Source organism: Trifolium pratense, linkage group LG5, assembly GCF_020283565.1.
Source record: "Trifolium pratense cultivar HEN17-A07 linkage group LG5, ARS_RC_1.1, whole genome shotgun sequence".
Taxonomy (NCBI): Eukaryota; Viridiplantae; Streptophyta; class Magnoliopsida; order Fabales; family Fabaceae; genus Trifolium; species Trifolium pratense.
Genome location: NC_060063.1, coordinates 1,505,108 through 1,524,701, shown reverse-complemented (window position 1 = coordinate 1,524,701; position 19,594 = coordinate 1,505,108). Strand labels below are relative to the sequence as shown.

Sequence of the window (19,594 nt, the reverse complement as noted above, 5' to 3'; positions counted from 1 at the left end):
ATTGCACTCTCCCTAATTCTAAAAAGTGTGTCGTTCACAGTGATATGTTATAATTTACATCTATGGTTCATGACTTATTGTTAAATTCAACAATTGGTATCAGAGTCTATTAGTATCTAATTGGCTCTGATACCAACTGTTGGATTTAACAAATAAGTCATGGATCATAGAATTATAGCACGTCGTCGTATGAGTTTGAACCATGAACGGCGGACCTTTTAGAATTAGGGAGACAGCAGTAAGAAAGCAAGAAGGTATGAGAGGATGAACTACCCTCATCACTGTTTAGAGCTTCAGAGTTAGGTTTCACCCTTATATCAAAACGTCTGATGGAATAACGTTTATACTTTGTATAACTAAATGGTTAAGAGTATGGACCTCTAGTTGGGTTTTAATGAGTGGACTCATCACAATTCATTTAAAACTAAAATGCTGTTTCTAAATGAATCGTGTTAAGTTGGGTCATTCAGTTAAATCCAATGAGAGGTCCATACTCTCAATTGTTTATTTATATAAAGTAAAAACATTATCCTATCAGACGTTTTGACATATGGGTGGGTGAAATCTGACTCTGAAGCTCTAAACGGTGATGATGATAGTTCATCCTCTTGTATCTCTCTTATTGCTATCTTCCCCGTTACTTAAAGGAACACCGTTCATGCTTCAATCTCATATATGCTATAATTTATATCTATCATTTATGACTTATTATTAAATACAGAAAAGAGTTGAGAGAGAGGAATTAAAAAATGAAAATGCTTGATTTATGAAACCAGGGTGGAATATTTTAATATGCTTGATGCCTAAGTTCAGCTGTTAATAATGCACAATTTAATATCTAAGTAAACGATATTGAAGACATAAAATACGACCAAGATTATTGATCACAGCAACATTAAGCTGTCTTGTTGTAAATCAATACAAAATCGATTATGAATTGAAAACAAAATTCCAATTTTAAAAGCCTAATGTTCTTTTCTTTTTCTATCATCCAAAGACTAACAAAGTTTCAATGATGGTAAGAATTAATAAAAACAAATTAAGAAACTACAATAAAAACAATAAATGTGTACATAATTTCCTTAACCATATACTAAAAGAGCGCTCTAGTCTACGACAACTATACAGCCGCGTGATGTCTGAGGAGGATAGTTAGTTTTCAGGATTCGAATTCTGACCTCCATATCATAAAGTCGCAACGTAAGTTGGTCCAGTTGGTAAGAATTCAACTCAAATTCTACAAGGGTCTTAAGTTTAAACCTTGATGCCAGTGTGAGGACTTCAACGTGAGTATACATAAGCACTCTCTGAGTTTTGAAGCTTTTTAAAGATGAAAAAAAACACCTAAAATCTAAATGAAGATGTTGATCAAGGACTTAATCCTAAAAATATGTACCTTAGGAAGGTGAAGATTGGATTATACATCTACAAATGATTGTTGAGACCTTTTTTCTCTATTCACAAACCATTCAGCTGTTCTTCTTACAATTGGAAACCAAAGCTTCCTCATTCTTTCTTCTCTAAGATTATTTTCAACCAAAGAAGAATCTTCAATCACCCTTTTCTTCATATCTAAATCTCTAAATCTAGAAACAGTTGTGATTTCTGACACTGATCTTTTCTCACCATCATGATGATGATTCACATATTTTTCAGCATGACTAAAAGTTCCACTAACTTTGCTCTCAAATGAAATTTTTGTTTCCATGTTGTTGAATCTGTTACTTGATGTAGCATTAATCATCTCTGAATTCAAAAACATAAGATCGGAAGAACTAACATTGCTCCATCTATGCTTAAACACAACATCAGACATAGTAATCTGATGATTGTGTTTGTGATAAGCTTTGTAACACTGACACTTCTGATTGATGGTGTGTCCAGTGTTAACATGACACTGACACGTGTAATTACATTCAATTAAGTCACTTTCTTCTTTTGTTCCTTTTTGTATAAGCAATTCTTCTTCTTTAGTATTTCCTTTTCCAATTTTCCTAAAGCTGCTTCCAATACTAAATCTTGATGAACCATGTTGATTTTCTTCTTCTCTTTGGACAAAGATTTCTATGTTTGATTCTTCATTTACCAACATCCTTAAACTATTTGAATATGCAAAGGTTGTTTGATCTTCAATGTTGACTTTGTGTCTACAAATAGGACAACTTGAATGTTTTTCAAGCCAATGATCAATACAATCAATATGAAAAGCATGTTTACATTTTGGTAATAATCTTAAAATTTCTATGTCTTCAAATTTTGACAAACATATTGAACATTCCAAACCTTCTTTTGAACCTTTAAGAGAAGAGAATTTGAAAAATGGAAGTGATTCTATTGATGTTTTGTCAATTCCTGAAAATCTTGACCTTGATCTCAAGAGTGTTGGAAATTGATTATTTGGATCATCACTAAGAGGACTTAATTGTCTCCTATGACACACTTTGGCAAAAATAAGAAGAATAAATGTTAATGAAAACATGAGACCAAGGATTCCTATGACAACAACAAGACTTGGTTGGAAATTTGAGACAACATCTTGTGAAGATGAAGTTTGTGTTTGAGCTCTAACATGATAGAAGAAGAAAATTGAGAGAATCAAAAGGTTAATACCAAGTTGATTCATTGTGGCAATAGTTCTCTCAATTCTCCAAGCATTCTATTGTGTATATAGCAAAAACAAATAAATTCTAATTTGGTGACTTGAAACTTTAAAGCTTAACAATTTGTATGATTGACTTTTTTATTATTATTTAAATGATATGCATATTTTGGCTTAATTTCTATGGAAAGAGTCTTTAATAATCTAAAATAATTAAGTAGAAAGATAATAAAATTTGATCAAAAAATTGTTCTAAATAGGATTGAAATTCTTATTTTTTCGAACAATTCGTCTTTAATTGGATTTCATTAATCATTTGAGTCAAATCACTTGGTTTAAAAGATATACATTATCAGAGTGAACGTAAAGTTGTTTTACATATCCTGTAAGTACATCTTAGTTGATAGCTGCAGGAATGCTAATATGCAGTGGCCCGGCACATTTCTTCACATTTAAATCGTGTAATCATAGTAACTAGATTACTAAAAAATGTTTTCCATTGATATCCAATAAAAATTTTCCTATTTTGTGACATCACTTTATTTTTGTAGGAGTATTTTAAAATTAATAGTGTGATGGAAAACAATAATGTCCTCTCATTATATTATATATTAATGTAAAACAGTATGATCATTAATTTTATGTGGGGTTGGTGTGCATGCACATGATTATATTATATGGTTTCTAACCCAAATGGCAACCTTGGCTTATGTCTGTTTTCTTGGTTTCTTGTTGGAATAAGTTTAGTGTCTCAATTTGATTCTTTCTTTAAAATATGTCAATATATATTGAAAATTGAGTAATGATCCAAAGGTGGAGTGAACAACGGTTGTATTAAACTCTGATTTTTGACTTTAGTAAAGGGCTTTATGTCATGTCACACATAATACATGATATTGCCAAATTAACTAGTTTAATCCACACGCCATCTTTCTATTTATATAAGATATGAAACAAAAATGAAATTTCTCTAACAATTTGTTGGTACAAATAATTTGATTTGAGGTTTTTTCAAGAGGTTCGTTCTCTGATTCCCCGTATGTATATGAAAGAATGTCGGCCATTAAATGGCGGCAGAACTTTATATCGATGTTGTAATAATCTAAAAAAAAAAATGAAATTTTCATATCTTGTCATTAGATGGTATTTGCACATAAAAATGTCAATGGTAACCAATTAAGTGAACTCGCAACAAGAAAGATGAAGGTAAACTGAACTTCCATGAAGGATTAGGGTTATAGTTTTGGGCAATATAGATTTTCTAAAAAGGGTATGATCTTATCATCATTTGATTAAAAAAAATTAAGAAAACTCATTTTGATAAAAGTGACATCGTCATGATCTTAATCAAACAACTCAATTTTTGAATTTGTTTTTTATTTTATGATTTTATCGCTACAAGATTTAAAACCGTCTCGTCTTAATCCGGTGATTCAGACTTGTTACTTATATTACCATACAAATGTTTTTAATTAGTAAGTGAAATCTACATCCACGATTAAAAATAAATTACAACACAGAATATAGTTATTAAACTAGGACAGAACATTGTGGATAAAAAGAATGTAGTTGAGATAAAATGTCTTTCTAAAAAGTGATCATTCATATATTTTTTGGAAAATTATTATTCATGAAACGGATGAATATTTCTCAGGACCAATAATATAATTAACAAAAATAAATCTTGAACAATACCGACCAACCAAACGAATTCAAACGGCATGAATATGAAAACTCGAGAAAGTGACAAAAGTTGTTACCACATCATATTCCACAAATAGGAGTTAAAGTCTACCTTGGCAGCTGATGAGGAAAATTTTAAAGACATGGATTTTAGCTCGATATAAATGCCAGCCAGATACTTTCAAGATCATTTTTCTCCTGACCCCACATTTCTTTTATACTCCCAAAAATCTCATTTTGCCCCTTACGATTTGAAAAATTTTTGCCAAAAAACTTCGGTTTATATTCACCGAAGCCAAATATTAGACCATTTCGGTAACTGCGAATCGAACATTAGCATTTTCGGTACACAGAAACCGAACGTCGGCTTGTTCGGTACCTGCGAACCGAAATGTCCTAGATTTCGGTACGTTGTTATCGAAAATTTCATTGGGTCGCTGGAATTAGGCCATTTTCGGCAGAAGTTTACCGAAATAATTGTTTCGGTACCTGCAGTTTATCAGCATGTCAAATTCCTTCGGTTCGTATAAACCGCAGTATCCCCCAAGGGCAAAATCGAAAATTCAAGGAGTAAAAAAGAAATGAGGGGGGTCGGGAGAGAAATGATCTACTTTCAATGGATACTATGATCATCATCAACCAAAAAATCCATGAAAAAATAAATTGATATCGAAAAAAACTGATACTATTATTCTACATTGAAAAAAGAGAGGTGAGGTCTCAAAAAGAGTTTATAAAAAATACGAATTCAGCGCGACGAGACATAGAATAGATCGCGCTTGCTAAAAAATGTGCAACCATATTTGTTTAAAGTCCTTGATAAACGACCTCAAAGTTATTACTATATGAGAAAGTATATATTTTAATCTAACGGTAAATTTTATAAAATTCGTATTCGGTAGATCACTTATCCACGGTGAACAACCGTAGCATTAGCCCACTAAATATATGTAAAGGTCACTTCTAACATGAAAGAGTGAGACAAGTGGTGCACGGTGCACCACTTGTCAATATCTCGATAACGAAAATAAATTTTATAAAATTCACCGTTTGATTGAAACTTTATATCATATAGATCATTTATATAAATTTTTAGAAAAATTGAACATCATTTGATGTGTTATTGAGACTGGCCAAAATTAACGGTATTCAGTAAAAATTCATAAACCGTTAATTTTTATAAGTCTCAATAACATATCAAATGATGTTCAATTTTTCTAAAAAATTATATGAATCATCTATATGATATAACCTTTCAATTCAACGGTGAATTTTATAAAATTTGTTTTCGTTATCGAGATATTGACAAGTGGTGCACCACTTGTCTCACTCTTTCATTTTAGCCAAAACCGTATAACTGTTATCCCTATTTGAAATTTAACAATAGTGGCCAAGTTAGCTGTATTAGTCTCGTTGACATAGCATATTAAATAATAAGAAAATATCCAAGTTGATTTTGTGAATTACTACTATACACTTACCAATAAAGGACATGTTTGTCTTGCTGTTACTACCTAATTAGTACTAATATGTTACCTAATCAAAGCTGTAATGTTTCAATATTTCGTAACAAAGAGCTAAGGTTATCTAACACGTTTGGTCAATGCTAATTAAATTTTTCCTTCCCTTGTTTGTATGCGTGAACTATATTTATTTGGAAAATGCTAACAACATGCGCATGTAATTTAATTAAATTTTCATCAAATAACCACTTAATAAACAATGTTAGCGCAACAAAAGATCAAATTCAAACGCACGCACACTGCACAATGGGCTCACAATGCGCCTTGCACACACACTCTGGCTTAGGCTCAAAGCACGCCCAAAACCAGAAGAAGCAGAAGCAAGGTGAAGGAGAAGAGAGGAATGAAGAAAACAATGAAAATGAAAACAAGAATTAATGTGTTTAGGGAGAAAAGAGAGAAATTTTATTCTTCCACTAATGGGTCACAAAAATCACGATACAATCACTAATGAATATGCCTAGGAGTTGCTTAACACACAAGCAACAAAGTTAGTTTATAACTAACTTCTAACTAACACCCTAACCAACTATAAAGTTGCTATTAACTCCCTAACTAACAAACATATCTATTACTTGACACCAGAGCAAGAAACTGCCTAAACAACATGAATTATACAAAATCTCAACACACCTTAATTCATGTTCTCTAGAGACTTAGACCATCTCCAATGATAGTACCTATTAGGTACTTATTAGGTACTACCATTGGAGCAAAACTCATTGAGTACCTAATAGGTACTGCTTCTCAAATAGGTACCCTCTCTCTCCTCATTATAATATATTTTTGTGTGACCTACTTATAAAGATGTAGTATTATTGATGAGATATAGAGTTATTAGTGGGACCGATTTAGAACTTTTTAAGAGGTGCTGAGTTGGAGAGATTGAGTACTTATTAGGTATTATTATTAAAAACTAATAAATGAGTGATGTGTACACGTGGGACCTAGTTAAGTACTCAAATTTGGGGAGCTTCATTGTGGATGCTCTTAATGTACATCAAATTTCTCAGTCTTACAAAGGTTTCCACTATCACAACCTTTGTTAACATGAATTAAATTTCTCTAGGGACTTATTGCACATCAAATTTCTCAGACTTACAAAGGTTTTCTTCTTCTTTGCAACAGCAAAGAACAAAAGTCCTCCTTGCTCTTTCACTCGCCTTAGCGCCGCCGGTTCTACTCCTTCCTCTTTCACTCGCCGTCATGCCACCGATTCCAGCACCAGTCTTGCCACTGGCCCTATCTATCTTCTCTAACCTCTTATCCACGCACGTGCTTCTCCGTCTCGCCGATTCCGTTCGTCGGCGATCTTCCATAACCTCTTTCTATACACGCGTCGTGTCACCAATTACATAATTATGGTTGCATTTGGTTTCACGATAACTATGAGGGGAAAAAGTGAGGGGAAAAAGTGGTGCATGTAAAAGCAATTTTCAAAAGCTCAATGGTGGTTCATGTAAAAGCAATTTTCAAAAGCTCAATGGTGGTTTTGAAGGAACAGTTGGCAACTGTGATTTTGTTTATGAATGACTAATTTCATAAAATTGATAACTCATGTCATTGTCATAATTCATAAACCAGTAAACCATAAACAAGTCATGGTCATATTACAAAAGCAACGGCTCTGTTATTGCTTATGTTGATGACGGAGAGGCGGCGAAGTATGTGCATGGATAAGAGGTTAGGGAAGATAGATAGGGCTGGTGGTGAGACTGGCGGTGGAAACAACAGCAGGTGAAAAAAGGAGTAGAACCAGCGGCGCAGCTACGAGTGGAAGAGAAAAGGAGGATTGTTGTTGTTCTTGTGATATGCGTAATAATATAATAATATAATAAGAAGAGACGATTTTAACCATTAATTTTTTTTTACACATGGCACATGTCCATGTAATTAATAGGCTAAATGGAGGATACTATAATAAATGGAGGTAACCTGAACTCGTCTAAAAACAGCATTTCTATGGATCCTTCACACTAAAAAGGAAATAAAACCAATGTAGGACAAAATCACATGCTTAATTACTATTTAATAAAATAGATGATGCTATAAAAAGCTCAGCCATTATTAAATACAACTACAGTCTTGATTGCAGCCGCTACAAAGTAATTAAAGTGGAATAGGCAAATAGAAAGATAAAAAAAATGGTAAGAAACTCATTCATCTACAGAAAAATTATGGAAATTCCAGATTCTCTTGTTGGAAACTATAATAATATAGTAGTGTACAACCTGGATTGGTGGTAGATGGTGGTAATCTAATTGTGAGAAGAGGAACCAAGATTACCATTAGGTACCGATCCCAAAACCGCATTGCCGTCTGGATTGGCTTGTTCGTCATTTGCATGACGAACAAAATCCTCAGGGGTCATGTGAGAACCATGACATGCACAAACAATTCTGATTTGGTTAGTGTTGTACCTGTAAGTAACACCTGATATTGTCCTACCGTTCGAGCTTGTGGTAGATACCCAAGGCAGATTTGGGTACGAACCACATCCTCCAAATTTCACATCTGCAGCAAGCCCCGGCTTAATATTTGAAAAATCAATAGTGGAACCTTCACCTTTCGACTGTTCCGATGCATCTTTGCCCCTGAGGTTTGTGCTGCTTCCTTTCACATCTTCAGGTTGTGAAAAGGAGCCTTCTTCGGCGACACGCTGCTTTCCATCACCTTTGGCTCGGTCTAGTGGCCTTCCCTCATATGGAACAGCCTCAGATATATTGTTTAGCTGTAACGCAGCTGCATCCACACAATAATAGCATAATGTAATTAATTTCCAATAGAAGTTTCAGTAAGTATCAAGCTACAAATAGAGCTTATTGTAATTACTGCAAGATTATATTGAACTGCAGCATGAACAGAAAGACAAATTAACGTTTCTTATATAAATATGCTCAAACTCAACTTAATATGCAAGTCTTCCAACCAAATTAGAATATTTTGTTTGGTTTACAAAACTTGCGGCCAAAATGCACTTAGGAATATATGCAAAAGAAAAAACATTTTAAACAATTTATCAATTTGACTTGGATCTTTGAAGGTTGAGTAATTGGAAATAATGTCTATCCAAATCACAATTACCTGAGTTAGTTGCAGCTCTTCCGGCAAAGGAAGGATGAAACTGTTGGGGACGTCCCCATGAGCTATCCTTATCCAACATGGGAAGCTGAACATACGGATGTCCAAACATCATTGGCAAGCTTCCATTATTGACAGATTGAGGACCTGTGCGTTCGCCGGTTGCAGTCGGTGGCATCACATGCATCACTCCTGCAGGTATTTGAGGGTTTTGTGCCCCAACGGAGTTGGAATCTTTTACCGAAGTATAAGGTCCACTCATCATATTCATTGGTTGAGTAGAGAAGGAAGCACTATAATTCATGTTTGCATGTTTAAAATCTTTTTCTGTTGATGCAGTAAATCTCTTCTGCCCATTCGCACTTGAGTCAGCAACTCCACGAACCTCTTTTTGAGCATCAGAAGAAGCGCCAACTCTAATGAATCCCTTGGAACCATCACTATGGTGTGATAGAGGCCTCGAGGTAGAGTTATCGGTTTCAGAATCAGCCACGTCTTCATTTTCTGCAGTCGAGCCATCTTCTGTTAGAGAAATATGAGATGCTCTTGCCCTGTCATGTAAATCACCATGATGAACATCGCTATCATGCCTCTTTTGATTACGTATGTCATCAAAAGACATTCTTCGCTTATTTACTACCTCTAACCGTTTATTTTCCTCAATTTCAATAGGTTTATTATTGTTGTTTCCAACCAGGAATCCTCTCCCGTTTAAATTCAAAGAAGCGTTATCTTCTTTGACTTTTGAAAGGTCACTAAAGAAGTTCTCCTCGGGCTTCGAGGTTTCAGTCCTTTGGGACCCCGTGATTGATTCTGGCTTCTGAGGATCAGTATTAAACATGCTCTTAAATTCATCAACCATCTTGCCACCTCTACCAACTTCTTCTGCTCTAGTTTCCGAGGAGCTTCCATTCTTGCTCTTGGGTTTTGATGATGAACCACCAAAAGATAAACCCAAACTGAGCTCAAGCCCGCTATCGTCCTCCATATTGCAATATCTCCAAACCTATCAAAATTCAAAACAGATCAAATAACTCAATCATCATATCTTCATTACTAAACTCACACGTACAATTTTAACCATCCTCAAATATCTTCATTCAGTTTGATTTCAAATACGCCAAGCCATATCAGTTGCATGTCACACACTCAAATAACTAAAGTCTAAAAGATTAACATATGTCGGTGTAAAGATTCTTTACACTGTCGATCAGTCGTAATCATTGGATCATTAAAAAACATTCAATTTAATCAAATTAACTTTTAAAGTCACACATGTGAATGGTTGTGACCTGCTGACAGTGTAAACCTGTTCACACTGACAGTGTATCAAAATCATGGTTATCATACAAGTATCAAACACAAAATTAAAAACAGACAAGTCATTGATATCTCTATGCACAAGGACAGATCAGATTCCATTAAGAATCCACAAAAACCAAACACAAAATCAGATTAAACAAAACACAATTAATAAACAAGTAACCAAAATATACTAGAAAAATATTTATACAAATTTAGCAACAGCAAAAGCAAGGGATGTGAATCAGGCAAAAACCTCACCCTCAAACCTGATTCAAATCGTTCCCTTCTCACTCTCTTTCAACTGATTTGAACAATTTGTTGCTTCCAAGCCCAATCTGAAGTAGCTCAAAGCAATAGAATACACCAAATCTGTAGCTATATGATCAACCTCTTTTCAATCATCAATTTTGAAACTTTATTGTTCCAATTCGTTGCTTCAAGGTCAAGAAAAAATGGGTCAGGATCTGATCGGAGTTTAAAAGCTTAATTTGTTAGGTACATAATTGGGGAAGAATCTTACCAAAAAAAATTGAAAAATTGAAATTAGGGTTTAGATACCAATAATTGAAGAGTGAAGAGGAACAATAGCATAGAAGAAAAAAGGAAAATACCTGAATTTTGGTTGATTGATCAAACCCTAGTTGAGGTCTCCATTATGCAGAGATCAGTGGAAGATTGATAGTGGAGCAAAAATATAGAGAAAAATGCTTAAAAGGATAATATATTTTTAATAAAATTTGAAAATAAAAAAATATCAACTTTGTCATTTGCCAATGTGATTCTCATGGTGAAGTTGTTATGAGTATCATACTATTATTACTTACCTTATCCGTAAAAAATTTATTTTATTTACTTTTCACATTTAAAATTTTATATACATGAAAAAAGACAATGAAATTAATTAATAAAAAAAATGACCATTTTTTTTTCTTTTTTTTTTTTACTTTGTTGAAATATTGATGATGAGTATACAAATTCTAACTCAAGATGTCAACGGCCTGCCTTAATTTTTAGAGAGACATATTTCTCCTTTTTCTAAGTTTTCTTTATCTTCTTTTATTGAAAAGGAGGTGATTTTCGGTCTTTTTCGATCCAAAATCATCCCTTTGTATTTTTTTTTTCTGCTTTAACCTAAATAAGTGGTTTTCACATAGATTATAATTTCATTTTGTGTGTTTTTTTGTGATTTCGTCGTCCCGTATTGGTGCAGTGCTTATTTTCCCGTCTTATTGCGGTGTTCGTTTGATTGAATTGACAGATCAACCTCAGTCAACTACTAATTCACACAGTGATTAAGTTCGTAAACGATGCAGAGCCGGATGCATAGATATTCCGGTTACTTTGATGTTATCACATTATTTGTAGGCATAAGTATGTCGTTTTATGCTATTAACTTGAATGTTTGGGTTGTTCACAAATTCATTCTTTTCAATTTTAGCAGTATTGAATTTGTCCTTGAATCTGATGTACTCTACCATTTCGAATGAATGAATATCTTTTATTTTAGTAAAATAAAAAAGTAAAGTTGTCAAAATTATTGACCTCGGTCCCCTTACTTTGTATTACTTTGTATGTGGTCCGAACACATTTCCATAAATTCAATTCGCACATTACATGTGAATTTTGAGTTTTTATATGTTACACAAATTCAATACTTTACATGTGAATGTGATTGTGTTTGGATTCTATAGTCTATACGGTTATAAATTTATTATAATCAATCAATCATACTCGGAGATTTCTGATCTTGATCGGAAGGTCATGATTTTAAAATTATATATTTAACATTATTAAATAAACATAAAATATGCATTTGTTTCCATAAAAAATGCATTTATTTAAACCGTTCGATCGTGATCAAATGACTATAAATGGTACGACTGCAAAGAAAAGTCGATTGCACCTAATCTATTTTTGTTTGTACAAGGAAAATGTTAATAGTAACCTCGAGACACTAATTAAAAAAAAACCAAATATAATAAAATTGTTTTAGAATTTGTGTAGTCAACATTCCTGAGATAAAAAAAAATGATATATTCGATACAAAATTTATGTTTTTTGTTTTTTTACCTAGACACCTAGTGTCCTAGAGTCATTGGTTAGTATGACCTTTTACACAAATTTATTTCATATATGTTTACGTCAGTTCATGTACATTTTCATAAACTAAAGTGACCAAGAACATATTGTTTCTAAAAGATTTAGATCACATGAAACATGAATTGAACTCCTAATTAAATGTTTAAGGAACCAAAATCTTTATCACTTGAACCAACTAAAAAATAAGTCTACAAATACTTTAGAAGATTAATTACCAACTAGTTTTATACTACTAGTGAAGAGATTAATTGTTACGCAGACTATGCAATATTTTTTTTTATTAACCATCTAGTTTAGGAAAAGGACCTGACAATCCAGAATTCAACCATGAGGTAATTAAAGTTTGGCCAAAAGTTATTTTCACTAGGAATTTACTCGAATGATTCGTCTTAAAGGGAACTAATTAACCACTTGAGTTCAATGCATGTCATATCCCTACCTGCTGAACTAAACTCACGGGGATTACATATGACATAATTTAATCGGATGTATGTGTAAATGTTTTGTCTTTATTGTTTTTAACCCTCTGGTACCTATGATAATCAAGAGTTCGGTCGCAAGATAAGTAAAGTCCGTGAAAAATTATTCTCATCAGAAATCAAACTCGGATTCTTTTGAACAATTCGTCATAAGAGAAAATCTTTAACGACTTGAGCTCAATATCTTAGTTATATTTGTAAATATTTTATTAACAAAAAAAATTTATGCCATAATGTATACTTATATAAATTATAATTTTGAAGAGAAAAGTTAATTTTACTGGCAAATTACAAATAAGCCCATATCGAAATAAGATTATTCCCGGTTTATTTTTGACCCAATTTTGTAGTTCATACTTAAGAGAATAATTAAACCAATCATCTATTACTTTCTCTCTTTAATCCATTTTATTCTTTTCACATTCTCAAGAAAAAGAAAGAATTAAACTTTTGATCATTCAGTTTCTTATTCAATTCATTGATTGATTAATTTTCCACATTCATCACTCTGTATAGTGTGATTTACCCTTTTCCATGGCTTCTTCTACAATTCGTCCATCGCTTTCTTCATTCAACAAGTTACCCTCTTTCTCTTCACGTAACCTTTCTCAAAGACTCTCTCTTTTTCATCTTCGTAGTGGTAAATTCTTCTGACCCTTTTGTAAATACTCATCAAAGTTTCAATCTTTTTCATCACCCTTTAATTATTCTAAAATGGGGTTTCGTTTTTTCAATTTATCATTGCATCATGATGAAATTGTGCCTTACGCCTATGCTAGTTTGTAATTAGATTGCATTTGATGGTATATTGACAATTTTGATATAATGTCATGTGTTTTTTTTATGTTTAATTGTTGTTGCATGTTGAGGGTTTGTATATATGTAGCACTGACACTTGATATTGAAGACACAACACTGGCACGCATATGTAATAATTTGATTATTTGAGAAAATAGAACAATTGAATGTAGCCACGTGTCGTGTCATTTTGGTGTCGGACACTGGCACACCTTCAATATGAAGTGTTTGGTGTTGCATATGTTACATATGAACACAGACACCGTACACAACACTGGCATGTCGAGACATGTAATAACTTGAGAAAATAGAATAATTGAATGTAATCATGTGTTGGAATCGGACACTACACTGGCACGCCTTCAATATGAAGTGTTTGGTGTTGCATATGCCAAATATGGACACGGACACCTAACACAACACTGACACGTCGAGACATGTAATAATTTGAGAAAATAGAATAAGTTAATGTAACCATGTGTCGGAATTGGACATTGGCACACCTTCAATATGAAGTGTGTGGTGCTGCATATGCCACACACTAAATGGCACCGACACATTAGATGCATTCAAACACTTGCCTTTTCTTAAAGTATTACCGGTGTCTACTTGTCAATGTCGTGTTCGTGTTTGTGTCAATTCTTAATAGGTGTGTACTATAATTTAATGAAATGTGATTGTTTTTGGGTTGTAATTCAGGTGTTAGACTACTGCCCCATAATTTTGGTCTTAAAGCATCTAGGTTTTTGAGAAATGATAGTAGATGTATGAGAGTGATGGCATCAAGGAACATGTCTCAATCTGCTACACAGGAAAATGCATTAGATTGGGTGAAGCAAGATAAGAGAAGAATGCTTCATGTCGTATATCGTGTTGGAGACTTGGACAAGAGTATAAAGTATGTTACATTTAAGATGAATTAGTTGCAAACTTTTTTATTTGTCTTGCAATCATTTTTATGGTAAGAAGAGAAAAAAAAACTTGTTGGTGATTTCAGATTTTATACCGAGGGACTAGGAATGAAGGTGCTCAGGAAGCGCGACAGGCCGGAGGAGAGATATATGAATGCCTTTCTTGGATATGGCCCTGAGGATGCACACTTCTCTGTTGAACTAACATACAGTGAGATTTTGACAAACTTGTTGACATTCCTTATAATTACAGAAATTTGCATTTTGTGTAGTTAAAACTGTTTTTTTCGTAACATATTTTCAGATTACGGGATTGAAACGTATGACATTGGAACCGGATTTGGCCATTTTGGTATTGCTATGGATGATGTTAGTTTCTCAAACTTTTATGCCTACTTGTCAATCTTCTTTGTGCCTACTACTCCCATCATCATTCTATAAATGATTTTCCCTCTCAAATTGTGTTCTTTACTGTTGAAACATATTTTCGCGTATGAACTAGGCTCTGTTTGGTTAAACACTTATCATATTAGTGCTTTTATCTAAAGCTATTTCTATAACAAAAGATAAAATAAAGTCAAATTGTTTTCATATATAAGCTGTTTTCATAAGCTATCCTAGAGGGTTTATGGGAATAAACTGAAAACAGCTGATGCACATGTCATGAGTTGTTTCCATAAGCTCTCCCAAACAGTCTCACAGTTGCTTGTCAATAGATAAGCCACGCTTCCCACAAACATGATTGTAACTTTGGACTTTTGGTTATTTCTTTGAGTTCCCTCTCAATTGATCTTTTGACCAATGTATACAATGAAATTTCTGTCTTTATAACCATTTAATAGATTTCAAGAGTTGTGGACATTGTGAGAGCTAAAGGTGGCACAATAACTAGAGAGCCCGGTCCAGTCAACGGAGGCAACTCAAATATTGCAGTTATCGAAGACCCTGATGGCTATAAGTTTGAACTTTTGGAAAGGTCTCCCTGTCCCGAACCCCTGTGCAAAGTAATGCTCCGTGTGGGTGATCTCGATCGATCCATAAAATTCTATGAGAAGGTGAGGACCAATACACTTTATGTTGGTTTATAATCTTGTTATTTCCTTTGCAAAACATCAATTTATTTAAGCGATTGTTTGCTGTGTAGGCTGTGGGTTTGGAGCTTCTTCGTAAACAAGACAATCCAGAATCCAAGGTACCTCCTTGACATCTTTTTTGTAACTAACTAGTATGCTGACCAGTGCAACACAGGAAGATAACTGTTGTTCGCGCATTATGGCTTTTTCTTGCAATATCAATAACGTATTTAGTTTCCTCTAAAGAAAATTGTATTTAGAATCTGTGCAACACATAGGGAGATAATTGCTGTTTGTAAGTTATTCGACAATTAAGATAATTAGGATTTATTGTATTATCTAATTATAGGACTCTAATGCCTAAACATTCTGATGAATTTTCTTCTGAATGGAAAAATTATGGTTGCGGTTTCACTACAAAATAAGATTGTTCTGCGAGTATGTGTCGCATGTTGTGACCAACTGGCTGCTGACTGTTAGTCAATTTAGTAAATTATTATGTTTCAAGTGGTTGTCACTAGTTTACGATACATGAGAGCTGTATCTTGATTCAATACAAAATCCAATCCATTCAAATCTGTACTGTGTATCTATTTCTAACACGAATCTCATCTTGAGACTCGATTCTTTATGATGAATAACTACCAATACTTAGAGTTAGCCAACCACTGTTTATGTCAATTTTGTATAGTGAGGCAATTTTATTCTGTCATTTGATGTTTAAGTTGAATCTTGGATAACTTTGAGGTTAGAAGATGATTTATTAGCTTATAATTTTTCTATGTCACTTATTTTTACTCAAACATGTCATATTTTTATTGATAATGTATCTTACAATTCATAATAAGATTCAACTCGTGAGTCAAAAAGTAGGTCTTCCAATTCTCAATTTGAATCAAAATTTGATAACCATTTTCAACAGTTTTCTATGGAGTTGTTGCAAGAAAAGTATTGTTCTGTGAGTGTTATGTTTTAACTATCTGATGTAAGATGTCACGATAGTTTACAACTGTCTAGATGCCACTATACTACTACCATCTTTATAATTCTTAGTTTCAACCTTGCTTGCTTTGTTTGCTGAAAATCGATATGCGCATTTGATCTCCATCACTTGACCTCTGGCTTTTCCTTTCTCTTTTTGGCAGTGTACCGTTGCAATAATGGGTTATGGTCCAGAAGAAAAAAGTACTGTTCTGGAGTTAACTTCCGACTACGGAGTCACGACTTATGATAAAGGAGATGCATATGCTCAGGTAGACACAAGTTCTCCTTTTATATTATTCTAGTATTGTCAAATAGAAGCTATAGCAGTGCTATAGTGCCGTGGCACAACGAAATTTGGACAAACCGCTATTGTTCCACGATACGCGATTTTGGACAAAGTGTTGTCAAATTGAGGCTATAGCCGCGTAGCAGAATTTAAACAAACCGTTATTCTTCACGATTGACGACATTGGATTCTTCATAATATTTGAATGTGAAGTGGTTCCAATCTCTAGTCGTGATATTAAGCTTTTGTTTACTGTATTGAAGATATGGCTGAGTTTTCATATGAATATTTTGTTGAAAATTAAAATGCTTCTTCAGTTGTGTTTTTTTATTGACAGATTTTAAGATCATTTCTTTTGGTATCTTAATTCCTTTTTACAGATTACAATAGGCACAGATGATGTGTACAAAACTGCAGAAGCAATTAAACTTGCTGGAGGAAAGATTACTCATGCCGGACCAGTACCCGGTTACAAAACAAAAATTACATCATGTGTGGATCCCGATGGTTGGAAAACGGTATGGCTCAATAGTCATTTTCGAAATTACTTGCAATATGTTGTTTGAGGATTAGCATCGGTGCAAGGCTGCATAATGCTGCGTATATTACCCTCCACAGACCTTACTCGGTCGAAGCCTTGTGCTCTGGGCCACCCATTTAATTTCTAATATGATGCAATGCTTTAAAAATTAAACCAGAAATCGAATTAACGAGACCTTTGAGTCATGGTTCAACCTCCTTAAACTGCTCAAAACGGGACAAAACCATGATCAAAGAGCCAAAATAATTGACTCGTAAATGCTGGTACAAGGTTCAACCATTTGAACCGTCTGTCCAGTTTGGTTTTTAAAACACTGATATGATGCATAATATGTCACATATTCACCGCCTACTCTATTTTCTCGTTATGTAGCATTTGTGATTGTGACTAATAACCTGTTTTCCCTACCTCTCTAATGTGTACAGGTTTTTGTAGATAATCATGATTTTCGAAAGGACCTTGAGTAGTTTTATGTGGTTCATCACGACAATCTTGTGAAGTAGTAGTGTTCTTTGTAGAAGCTCACATCCAATTTTTTGTAGATGATAGAATAATAATTGCTACACAAATTGACTCTTGTAGCAAATTTAATTAGAAAAATTGACCCTTGTAGCAAGTTTCTTTAACTTTTTTAGGCAATTGCATTAACACACTGGTTTTAGAGGTAGTAAGTTATGTGGCAGTTGCACTTCACTGCATGTTTACGAGTTGTATCATCGTACGAGATTTGACTTCTCTAAATTGAATAAAAAAAAAAGTAAACCATTTTCTAAAACTGTTTGAGAGAACTTATAAAAATAATTTATGACATGTTCATAAGCTATTTTTCGTTTATTTTTACAAGTGCTTTAAGATAGTTCATAAGCTATCTTTTAGAATTATGAAAAATTTCAAAAATGTTATTTTCAAGGTTTATAGAGATGTCAATGTATAGAGCCTTTCTCTCTTTTCAACCTAATTCTCTCTCCCTTCTGTCTAACTCCCCCACCGTAAAACACCAACATCTCCACTGCTCTGCAAAAGATGGAGCCTTACATGATGGTGGTGTGTTCGCCTTACCGTGGAACTTGCACCGCTCTTAAACTCTGATGGGTCTAAACTCTTAGGGCATGTCTTCAACCCATGCAGCCAACGGTAGGCTCCGAGAGGTGAACAAGTTAACCTCGTGCTTTTGTTTGTGCGGGAGGTTTTGTTTTCACTTTGTTTGCTCTTATTTGTTTGGTTGTTGTTGGGTCTCAAAAACCATGGTGACCAGCCTCTTGTGGCCGGTTTCGTCGTTCTGATTCGATGGTGTTATGGTTCAATTAGTTTTGTTAGCCTTGGCCGTGTTCGATGTGTTGGATCACGAGGGGACAGTAAGGGGAACATCCATATTGAGCTCAGAATAAATTTACAAGTGGGTTGGACACCACACTTTTACTCAAAACCTTAAGACATTTAGGTTTATGGGTTTTCTCACTTATAAAGTGTTCAACCTCCACTTTTCTAAGCAATGTGGGACTGAACGCACCTCACACTTGCCACAACAATTTCCCCATCAAGTGTGACTCATTGAATTCTTTATGCTCCCTCACAAGCGAAAGTTTTTCAGCTGCATACATTTGCCACTGCTTAACCGGACATGCCGCCTAACCACTTTATCAGGAAGACTTTCGATACAGGGAGTCGGTCGAACCATCGGCTCTAATACCATTGTTGGGTCACGAGGGGGACAACCGGGAGATCATCCTCACTGGGCGCAGAACAACTATACAAGTGAGTTTGACATCACATTTTTAGGTATTAGGTTTATGAGTCCTCTCACTTATAAAGTGTTCAACCTCCACTTTTCTAAGCAAAGTGCAGCTTAACTCACCTCATACTTGCCACAACAATCTACCCCTTAAGTGTGAGTCATTCAATTCTTTATGTTTCCTCAAGCTGAAGGTATGTTACTGGGATAGAAAATCAATATTATAATAAGAATTTTTTAAATACATGTACAAATATCTCAATAATATAATGTGATTAAATATTAATGCATATAGTAAAAAATACATTGGGATACAATTTTTTTGTTTATGATGGTGGTTCTGCAAGTGCACAAAATCGCTACCAAGTAATAAAGTAGTAAGTTTATCGTTCTCCACAGGGATTATGCCAAGGTTACTAGTTTCGCTTAAGAATATGACAGTTGTCTTCGCTTTGTTTGTTTAAGAAGGTATCTTTGCGGGTACTTTAGTAAATGCAAG

General features: G+C 34.0%; 3 protein-coding genes across 5 annotated transcripts; 1 reads left to right on the top strand and 2 right to left on the bottom strand.

Moving 5' to 3' along the window:
- Positions 1 to 969: 969 nt before the first annotated feature.
- On the bottom strand, positions 970 to 2,691 carry LOC123884239 (E3 ubiquitin-protein ligase ATL42). Its single transcript, XM_045933305.1, has one exon. The coding sequence runs from the start codon at positions 2,621 to 2,623 to the stop codon at positions 1,418 to 1,420; it is 1,206 nt and encodes a 401-aa protein (XP_045789261.1). The 5' UTR covers positions 2,624 to 2,691; the 3' UTR covers positions 970 to 1,417.
- Positions 2,692 to 7,804: 5,113 nt separating this feature from the next.
- Positions 7,805 to 10,977, bottom strand: LOC123884238 (ninja-family protein mc410). Of its 3 annotated transcripts, none has more exons than XM_045933302.1 (4): positions 10,803 to 10,977; positions 10,450 to 10,625; positions 8,890 to 9,892; positions 7,805 to 8,547 (listed from the first exon to the last, which is right to left on the bottom strand). In XM_045933302.1, the coding sequence occupies exons 3-4, from the start codon at positions 9,872 to 9,874 to the stop codon at positions 8,063 to 8,065; spliced, it is 1,470 nt and encodes a 489-aa protein (XP_045789258.1). In that variant the 5' UTR covers positions 9,875 to 9,892; positions 10,450 to 10,625; positions 10,803 to 10,977; the 3' UTR covers positions 7,805 to 8,062. The 3 variants fall into 3 exon arrangements, with proteins under 3 accessions (XP_045789258.1, XP_045789259.1, XP_045789260.1); XM_045933303.1 differs by having other exon boundaries at positions 10,458 to 10,625; positions 10,803 to 10,958; XM_045933304.1 differs by having other exon boundaries at positions 8,890 to 10,625; positions 10,803 to 10,958.
- Positions 10,978 to 13,116: 2,139 nt separating this feature from the next.
- On the top strand, positions 13,117 to 17,973 carry LOC123884237 (probable lactoylglutathione lyase, chloroplastic). The gene is made up of 9 exons (XM_045933301.1): positions 13,117 to 13,410; positions 14,268 to 14,466; positions 14,566 to 14,690; positions 14,784 to 14,848; positions 15,322 to 15,534; positions 15,624 to 15,671; positions 16,698 to 16,805; positions 17,203 to 17,340; positions 17,789 to 17,973. Exons 1-9 carry the CDS (start codon positions 13,305 to 13,307, stop codon positions 17,828 to 17,830), a joined length of 1,044 nt encoding a protein of 347 aa, XP_045789257.1. The 5' UTR covers positions 13,117 to 13,304; the 3' UTR covers positions 17,831 to 17,973.
- The last annotated feature ends 1,621 nt before the right edge of the window (positions 17,974 to 19,594 follow it).